This window comes from Phyllobates terribilis, unplaced genomic scaffold (assembly GCF_046119375.1).
Source record: "Phyllobates terribilis strain yellow unplaced genomic scaffold, ASM4611937v1 Scaffold_98__1_contigs__length_5973952, whole genome shotgun sequence".
Lineage (NCBI taxonomy): Eukaryota > Metazoa > Chordata > Amphibia > Anura > Dendrobatidae > Phyllobates > Phyllobates terribilis.
Window position 1 is genome coordinate 3,509,235 of NW_027362858.1, and position 10,683 is coordinate 3,519,917.

The window sequence follows — 10,683 nt, forward strand, 5'->3', positions numbered from 1 at the left end:
TGTGCAAGTGTATCAATTAGATATCGGCGGGGGATCAGTTAAGTATGGACGGGGGATCAATTAAGTATCAAGTATGGACGGGGGAATCAGCTAAGTAGGTCAGGTGGATTAATTAAGTAAAAAGTAACGTAAAGAAAGAATGAAATACAGTCAGCAATTCAGTCCTAAGTCCTCCCTTCCAAACTCCCTGAATCCAAAGTCACTGAAAAACAAGTCACACACTTACTTTCGTTCGCACTTACGCTCCGGACACACGCAGCTCGTTCACACTCGCAAACTAAGAGATTTAGAGAGGTTTTTTTGTTGTTTTTTTTTTCCTTTTCCAGCAATGCACCCTTCACCTCAATGCACTTCCAAAAAAAAAATTGATTATTGATACTAATAAAGATTATTGTAGTTTTACAATACGGCCTCTAGATCATCTTTCTTCGGTTTTTTGTTTGCCCTTATGCAGTATATATGATGCCCCCACACAGTGTAATGTTCCCACAGTACCGCCATCTCCCCCACACACAGTATAATATAATTCCAGTGTTGGTAAATGAGACGAGAATTAGCTTTATGGAAAATGAGTCTATGAGAAACGTATTCAGCTGCAGACTCAGAGGAAGAAACTGCTTGTTGTCTGTGGCCTAAAATATATAGGTTTTATTAGTAGAAGTCAATGAAAATAACTGAATGTTGTAAAATAATAAAAATATCATTGCTGTTAGGGTCCCTGCCAATCTCTGTATTTCCTGGTCAGCCCCAACGAACTTGTGATTATTACAGCCAATCAGCTGCTGACGCAGTGAGTAACACAGCCAGTGATTGGGAGCATGGAGGAGATGTCTGAGTCAGCAATTCAACCTGTGTTCCAGTCCATACAAGACTAGAGAATACAACACCTACACCTTCTATCTCCTGATATATTTCCCCTAATTGTCTACAGTAATTGTATTATTACACAGGATTTTTATGATGTTACATCGGCTCATCTTCTTCTCATTCGGGTCTCTACAATATCAGATGCTGTCGGTGAAGATCTTCTATATAAGAGAATTTTTCAGAATTACCCATCAAAGATGGATATGGACAGAGACAAGATGGCTGAGAGGTTATTACACCTCACCCTAGAGATCCTCTTCCGGCTTACTGGAGAGGTGAGAGATTCTGATGACGTCACATTACATCATTCTTATCTATGGGAATAACAGATGGACAGGACTGGAGAGGTGAGGACTCTGGAAATGTCTGGAGGGAGATTTATTAATGTGTCTCTCCATAACCAGGATTACACAGTAGTGAAGAAGACCTCTAGTGAGTGCCGTCAGGACCCTGTGTCTGAGGGATGGGGAAGACCTCTGTGCCCAATCACGAGGCCTCCACCTCACCCCCTGATACATGAGGACATCGATGACCAGAAGATCCTAGAACTCATCTACAAGATGATTGAGCTGCTGACTGGAGAGGTGACACTGCTGGGACATTATACAGTAACGCTATGAAGTGATTGGGGGGGATGACGATATCATTGTATGTGTCAGGTTCCTATAAGGTGTCAGGATGTCGCTGTCTATTTCTCCATGGAGGAGTGGGAGTATTTAGAAGGACACAAAGATCTGTACAAGGACGTCATGATGGAGGTTCCCCAGCCCCTCACATCACCAGGTAATAGACAGGACTAAATACACACGGCCTATAATTATCTGTATGTAAAGAATGAATTCAGTCCCTGTATGTGTTTCCTCGAGATCTATCCAGTAAGAGGACAACACCAGAGAGATGTCCCCGTCCTCTTCTTCCACAAGACTGTAAACAAGAAGACCCCAATGTTCCTCAGGATCATCAGGTAGATGGAGTGAAGGTGTCATGAGATCTCCCCTGTGATTTGTAGATGGATGTGAAGGTCTTGTGCTCAGTCTTGTTTTATCCACCAGTATTATATGTTTTATACTTGTGTAATGAGAACGGTGGAGATGGCAGGATTAGAGCTGATCATAGATGTGACCTCTCCATCTGTCTGTGACTTTTACAATATTTGTTTCAGGGTGAATATCTGACCCATATTGATACTACAGAGACATATGTGAAGGGTGATGAGCGGTGTAAAGAGGAGATTCCTACATATGACTATCCAGGTGAGTAGTAACCACTAAATGCTGATAAGTCACAGCCACCGGCTGTGGCTGCTTTATGGGTGATGTAGACCGGCCGTATCACAATCGTGTGATCACCATTTCCCTCTAGACCACAACATATTTTAACACCCAAAACTGTCCAAATGACTTTGGGCATTAAAAGCCCTTTTCTATAGAACTTACAACCTGGAGGATCCACGTACCCACTGTGATTAGGAGACGTTGACCCTTGCCTGCCCAGATCTGTAAACTACAAAGCCAAATGTCAGCGTATTGTGATCGACTCACTCAGCTTCTTAAAGAGGCAGACACAGGAACAGTTTCTATTTAAAGTACGGCTGTTACCTCCAGGCCCACCCCACAAATACTCTAAAGGCTGCGAATTTTATCCTATGACCTCCTCCCTCTCTACAGGTGTTCAATCATTCTATCACTAAAGATGGCTGATTTACCCCCTCGTGTGCTGGAACCTTTTTCCTATGTTTAATTACTGGAGCTAACAATCTCAGTGCTACACATCTCTCCTCCAGTACTTTACCAGTGACTTTGTCACATTATGTAGAATGTGCTGAGAAGTTCGAAAATCACTTGAAGAAAAATATTATAATGGACCTCTTAGGGAAAGCGGAGGGTAATGATGCTGTTGGCTTCCTAGAACCCTGATAACTTATTGGATGAATCTACCTTCTCTCCCTTCTGTGCTGCTGAATGTGCTCATATGGTCCCTACATGACCACGTCCCGTCTTTCTGGCCAAACTTCACTTTTATGATCGACAACATTAAATGTGCAGTGAGGACCAAGTGTGAATTTCTGTACAATAACAGCAGAGTTTCCCTTTATCCTGACTTTTCAATTTCTTTTAAAACCAACTAACTTCAAACAGGATTGTGATAAACTATACAGAAAACATTACACCTGTGCCATGATATCTCTCTAAGCTGTGCGTGGCTGATGGCTGTAATATACATTTATTCACGCCTGCAGGAGATGTGTTGGCTCCAGCCCTGGTTTCATGGATTCACTCCACGTCATAAATTCCATTATGTTTTCAATCCTAAGGAATTCAGATTACTGCACAATCTCTCCTGAAATGGGGGCACTAATACTTTCTCTACTCTCCTTGTCAGGACTCAGTAGCTCCAATGGTCCACCATAAATGAGTGCAACTCCAGTTTAGTGTTGGAGCTCCCCCCTCATACATATATTGTTGTTGGGGATGTAACATTTTTTTATTCTATGTCTATTTGTTTACAGATTTTCATTTTGTATGATTTGTGGTGGGATCGGTCGGCCTCACTTATGTTACTCAGTAACTCCTTGGTCTCTTTAAAAAGAGGTCTCCATTGCCTTTTCCAAATGCCAGATATTCAAATTTAAGACACCTCAGCTCTGCAGTATTATAAAAAGTTCTCTTTAAATGTCTAATATTTCTTCTTGAAGCTCATCTGACAGAAAATATTGGATTTTACGATAATTTAGAGTTTGTGGCTGCTGGTAATCTATTTACTCCAGGGAGGTTTCTCCACTAGTTACTCTTCTCATTTTTTTTTACTGATTAAGGCTAGGTGCCCACGATGCAGAAATGCTCTGGGTTTTTTCCTGAGCATTTCTGCATCTCCCTGGCAGAAAAAATGCATGCGGATTGTACATGCGTTTTTCCTGCCAGTGACAAGCGGATGTGAAGCGTTCTTCACATGCATTTCCGCATGCGGGTTGACAAGCGTTTTCCAAGCGATTTTAGCATCACTTGGAAAGTGCTTGACAACTTGGTCACACTATATAAATCCATGCAAACGACCCCAAAGAATGTCAAAAAATAGAAAAATAAATCTATACTTACCATCTGATGGCCCCTGGAGTCTTGCTTCATTCTGTCCTGGCATGCCGGCAGCTTGCGGTACACTACACTGAAGGACCTGCCAGCAAGCGAAGACAAGGAGACCGGGGGCCGTCAGAAGGTAAGTATAATATTTATTTTTTATTTTATTCTTTTTTTCACAGGTTCTATGGTACCCGGGTGTGGAGGAGAGTCTCCTCTCCTCCACACCCGGGTACCATCCGCACATTGAAACGCTTGGATTCCGCATGTACAGATGCAGTGATGCGGATTCCATGTTTTCCAATGCAAGTCAATGGCGGCGAAAACGCAGCGCTTCCGCAAAATAATTGGTAGTGCTGCGTTTTTTTCCGTAATGATAACCCGCAGCGGAAATTTCCGCAGCTTGTGCACAGCACATGCGGATTATCATTGGGCAACATGGCAGGTCTTCTACCATGCGTTTTTTAAGCGTTTCTGCAGCGTTTTTGCCACTGCAGAAAAAACGCATCGTGGGCACAGAGCCTAAGACTGTTCAGCCTAATCTTTTCAGTAGAAAATATGATGTGTTATTGTCTATAGTCACAGTTTTCCCCATCAACCTTTAACTTCTTTAACCCATCTACATGAATCTGGACTTACACAGAGACACCTAGGCTTGGGCCTTGGTGTGACCTGTTGTTCTGTGGAGTGAGATATGAAGAATAGTCAGGTAGCCGGGTCAGAACAAGGAGGGCAGAGAAAATACAAAATCAGAAGACAAAAGAGTAGTCAGTAGTGATGCTCGGTTATTTGTTACTCGAGCAATTTTCCGGCGGTTCCCTCCCCAACCCCCCCCCCCATATCCTCCGTAGGGCTGGAGGGAGTCTAAAAATTGTTCAGATCTATGAAAACAGTGCTGAAATGGCATGGAAACAGCATGGGGAAGACCCCTGGAATCATCTCTGAATCCCAGGTCGCTGCTGTGAACAATGTTACCAGAGTAGTATGCCACTTTTACGGGCTGACAATAAAAAATACAAAAGCGAAGATAAAATGGATTTTCCTGGAAACAACAATTTTTAAGAAACATTCTTTCCAGGATAATGACTTCTATATAATGCAAAATAAATAACAGAAAAAATATTCCTCCACACCTTGGGCTATGTTCACACTTAGTGTTTTTGCACGTTCACATTGCCTTCAACGGTGGAAAATGCATTCACCGGTAAATGTAATTTGAACATTTTACTACCTTATCTGGCCATGTGGTGTGTAAGACATGATCAGATACATCTGTTTCATTTATGAAAGAGAGACTCTGTAAGTCCCATTTTTTTTTCAGGCCTCACTATTTATAAAGCGCCATCAGGCGGCCCTTACTATTGTTTGAGTACCCTGCGGCGGCCACTAAAGCTAGACGGCCAAGCTCTGCAAGTAAGCGCTTCTGGCCGACGGAAGCCACTGGCACCAATAGCAGCTGATTGGCGGGGTTGCCGGGTGCGGGATTATGTGGTCCAGACTCAAGACTACTGAGACTGGACCGTGTGGAAGACAGGGTGGTGCTGGAAACTGACTGGAAGCATTGTCTGCTATCAACCCAACAACCTTTTCACACTGGTCTGGCTTCAAGAGTGTTGTTCTGCAACCCCCTACAAAGTGGGGGTTTGTAGACAGGACGCTAGGTCGACATGATGTGGATGTTTGTTGTGCTACTGCAGCAGGCACAGTTTCACCTTGCCCACAGCCTTAGCCTCTGCGTGCACCATCAGCATCACATCCACTTCCCCGTCCCTTACTACGCGCCTTGCTCATTTTAAATGCAGTATAATATTTGGCAACTTCAACAAAATTTCACGATTATTAACGCAGTAAAAATCTGACCACTTCAGATGAGCAAGTTTTACTGCAATAGCAATATGCTATTGGTTAGCGGCCAAGTCAGGATGTATGTTTTCAACACACAACTGGCACATTTTAAATGGAGTATAATATTTTGCAGATTCCAAAAAATTTCAGGATCATTACGCAGTAAAATCTGACCACCACAGATGGACTTTTTCTATGCTTGCACTACATAGCAATGCTAGTCAAATCAACTAAGTGTGGCTGTATACTGTTAACAAACAAATGGAGCAGTAAAAATAGTGTAGTATATTGCTTTTCACAAAAATTAGCAGGATTAAGAGCAAAAAGGAATATTATTATCCCTGAGAACTAGGGCTATTGATATGAGTTACAGCACCAGAAAGAACATGCAATGAAGCCTAACCTGTAGTGCACTATCTCTCCACAAACTCTGCCTAACCTGCTAACAGCAGTATTAATATACATCAGAATGAGCCATTACAAGGGCTGTTGGTTCAGATGAAATAAATACAACTGGTGTGGAATTCCTGTCTAAAAGCTAGAATTCTCTGCATCGCTCAGCCGCAGCTCTCCCTACTCTGCCTATTTCCGGGGTAGACTGTGATGAGGGCAGGGTCCCTGGTCTTATATAGACCTGATGATGCTATGTGGCCAGCCATTCACTATAATGTCACTACCAACATGGCTACGGCATTACAGTGACTGGCAGGCGATACCTACATGTTAATTGGCTGCCTAAAAAGTGCCAAACATGTGAGGCCGGGACTCGAGCTCGCTCCCGAAAATTTAAGAAAAAAAAATACTCGCTAAGTACTGAGCATTTCGAGCATTGTGATGCTCAGGTAAGTAACGAGTAGTGACAAGCATGCTCGCTCATCACTAATAGTCAGTAAATGGGCCAAGGCCACATCCGGAAACAAACACACAAGCCAGGCGCTGAGTACAGAGGACTGAACCAGAGGAGAACAAGGCTGTATCAGGCAGCTTCTGGCAATATGCTCCGAGCTTTAGTAGTGTGACTTCAGCTAGATTGCACACACTCATACTGCCAGACTGGATGGTACTACAGGTCCCAAGCACCCTAATCTTAATGGCTGGACAGAGCCTGCACCGCCCAGAGCTTCTGGTTCCGACATCTCCATCACCAGCGCAACCCGCAGAATGAATGAGGCAGTTCCTGGTGACAGAAGCAGACATCGCAGGAGAAGATCCCAGAGGAGACGGGATACACCATTTGCAGAAGCCCTAATATGACAAAATGGCAGAAAACCAGAACATTAGAAATCCCCATAAAGTGACTCCATTTTGGAAATTATAACCCTCAATGAATTAATCTATAGGACTAGTGACTCCACAGACACTTTCCGGAAATTAGCACGCACTGAATTTTGGAGAGTGAAAATTGCACATTGGCCATTTTATTACCCAACACATAGTGCCCATATTGTGCTCCAGGAGGCACACAATAAATTTACTGGGTTCTTCTCACTATAGTAATGCCAAATTCATGGATGCTAAATGTGGTTTCGGCGCACTGCAAGGGTCAGAAGCAAGGGGGGCATTTGTTTTTGGGAGAGCGGATATTGCTGGATTGGTTTATGGAAGCCATGTTTCTTTTTAAGAGCCTTTGAGCCACTAATAATGTGGAAACCTCTGTTTTTCCACTGACAAATAATGGACCTGAGTGGGGACTTGTTTTTTTGCAGGATGAGTAGAAGTTTTTATTGGTATTATTTTCGCCTACATAACATTGTTTGGTGGCTTTTTATTCCATATTTGACAGGCAGAATGAACAAACAGTTGAACACCACGCTCCACTGGTTCATGCTATGAGGTTTTCTATTAGACTGTGAACTGTCATTGTCTTGGTGAATAATAAAATTTTTCTACGTAACTTTCCATTGTTACCGACAGTTTAAGTAGAAATGTTCAAAAATATTACATTCAGGGATATTTTATTCAAACATAATAATTGTTTTTTTCTTGGCAGATGACTGTACCAGGAGATCAGAGGGACAGCTGACATCTTCAATTTTTAAATCCGATGATCTTGAGATCCCACAGGATACAATTGAAGTGAATACCATTACTCCAGATTTACCATCAACCCTTCACAGCAAAGATCTGTCATCTGATCCTTTGAAACAGATCCTGTCTTCTGATTCATTACCGAATACTAAGGAAAATCAAAGTCACAAAATAAGCATTAAAAATCAAACTGCTCCTAAAGCAAATAATCCATTTTCACGTTCAGATTATGGGAATAGTTTTCCTCTCCAAAAGTTTTTTCTTAAGAATCAAGACATTCACACAGCAGAAAATATATTTTATTGTTCCAAGTGTGGGAAATGTTTTAACCAGAAATCGAAGCTTGTTCGTCACCAGAGAACTCACACAGGGGAGAAGCCATTTTCATGTTCAGAATGTGGGAAATGTTTTATGAAGAAATCATCTCTTCTTAGTCACCAGAGAACACACACAGGGGAGAAGTCTTTTTCCTGTTCAGAATGTGGGAAATATTTTAGACATAAATGTAGTCTTGTTTTGCACCAAGTAACGCACACAGGGAAGAAGTCTTTTTCATGTTCAGAATGTGGGAAATGTTTTAACCTAAAAGCGTATCTTGATAGCCATCAGAGAACCCACACAGGTGAGAAGCCTTTTTCATGTTCAGAATGTGGGAAATGTTTCAGCTGGAAACAGCATCTTGATAACCACCAGAGAACTCACACAGGGGAGAAGCCTTTTTCATGTTCAGAATGTGGGAAATGTTTTAACCGGAAACAGAATCTTGATAACCACCAGAGAACCCACACAGGGGAGAAGCCTTTTTCATGTTCAGAATGTGGGAAATGTTTTAAATGGAAATCAGATGTTGTTATACACCAAAGAACCCACACAGGGGAGAAGCCTTTTTCATGCTCAGAATGTGGGAAATGTTTTAGCTGGAAATCACATCTTCGTAGCCACCAGAAAACCCACACAGGGGAGAAGTCTTTTTCATGTTCAGAATGTGGGAAATGTTTTATCCGGAAACAGAATCTTGATAACCACCAGAGAACCCACACAGGGGAGAAGCCTTTTTCATGTTCAGAATGTGGGAAATGTTTTATCCGGAAACAGAATCTTGATAACCACCAGAGAACCCACACAGGGGAGAAGCCTTTTTCATGTTCAGAATGTGGGAAATGTTTTAACCGGAAACACAATCTTGATTACCACCAGAGAACCCACACAGGGGAGAAGCCTTTTTCATGTTCAGAATGTGGGAAATGTTTTAACCAGAAATCAGCTTTGATTAAGCACCAGAGAACCCACACAGAAGTGAGGCCTTTTTCCTGTTGAGAATGTGGGAAATGTTTTAACCAGAAATCAGATTTGAATAAGCCCCAGAGAATTCATACGGGGATAAGCGGTTTTCATGTTCAGAATGTTTGAAAAGTTTTAACTGAAAATTGTATCTTCCTAATAAGGTTGTCCAATACTAGGGCAACCACTTGTCATTCCTCATGTTTGGCCTCATTAAAATAAAAACACTCATACTCACCCTCTATGTTGTCGCTGTTCCAGCCGTGTCTGCACTTGTGTACCCGGGGCTATTGTGAGGTTGTTACATCACACGAGCCCTACGGCCAGTCAGCGCCAGCTTCACTGTCCCCGCCTTCGGACAGATTGAACATCAACAGGAAGCCAGGGCTACAGCTTCTTTCTGAGTTTCTCTTATTGTTCGATGTGTTAAAAGGTGGAGACAGTCATGCCATGGCTGATTGGGCACAGGGCTTACATGACGTAACAACGTCATATAATCCCTGGAAATGCAAGTGCTGACACCGCTAGAACGCCACAGGCATGGGAGGTTTGTATAATTGTTTTTATATTAACAGGACCAAACATGAGAAATGAGAAGGGGTTGTCTAAGTAGTGGACAGCCCCATTTAAAGATCAAAAATCCGATACAGAGAGAAGACATTATCATACCTAGAGTGTGAGAAATGAATTTCTGGAAAATCGTATTTTGTTGATCATCAAAAATAACTCAGACGGTTAGAAACTATATATGTTATTAACATATTGTATGTACGTATTGTGTGTATGTAAATGTGAATCAGAGCTCTGTGTATATAAATATGCATATGTAGCAGAGCTGTGTGTATGTAAATGTGCGTATGTAGCTGAGCTGAGTGTGCATGCACTGTCCATGCAGCAGTGTTACAAAGACCACATGGGCCAGAGTTCATCCTATTGATTGCCGTACTCCTTTCCCGTTGGTCTAACACTTCTCAGACCATGCAGGGTAGGGGACCACACTCAGATAAGACTTTATTGGATCAACAACAGTTAACAGCATATACAATCCCATTGGCTCTCTGGGGATTAGAACCTCAGAAACTTTGGGGCATTTAGGGCCAACTACCAGGATGATGAAGATTCCCCAAGGGACCTTCAGAATTTTAAGAGTGTTAGTGTGGAATAATGGGCCAAAATCACACCTGGGCAATGCATGTGACTAGTTTCTCCATACAGGAGGTATCTTGAAGCTGTCATCGCCAACAAAGGCTTTTGTGTGAAGTATTAAATAAACTTAAGTAAGTGAGTTAAATACTTATTCCCTGTGTCATTTCTCATTATTACAAATAGCTTAATTTTTGGCCATCTTTGGTTTGATTTCTTTAAATAGTTGGGTCCAGAAAATATTTGGACAGTGATACAAGTTTGGGCATTTTAGTTGTTTTCCAAAACATATTTAGGATACAATTATATAATCAGTCTGGCCTTAAAGTTCCAACTCTCCGCTTTAATTTGAGGGTGTTCACATCATAATTGGATATAGGGTTTAGGAATTACAGCTCTTTAATATGGGGCTGCATCTTTTTCAAGGGACCAAAGGTAATTAGAC

General features: G+C 42.0%; 1 protein-coding gene across 1 annotated transcript; it reads left to right on the plus strand.

Moving 5' to 3' along the window:
• The first annotated feature begins 935 nt into the window (after positions 1-935).
• On the plus strand, positions 936-10,373 carry LOC141198617 (uncharacterized). Its single transcript, XM_073663050.1, has 6 exons — positions 936-1,142; positions 1,272-1,451; positions 1,527-1,650; positions 1,734-1,831; positions 2,030-2,120; positions 7,777-10,373. The coding sequence occupies exons 1-6, from the start codon at positions 1,065-1,067 to the stop codon at positions 9,129-9,131; spliced, it is 1,926 nt and encodes a 641-aa protein (XP_073519151.1). The 5' UTR covers positions 936-1,064; the 3' UTR covers positions 9,132-10,373.
• Positions 10,374-10,683: the final 310 nt, after the last annotated feature.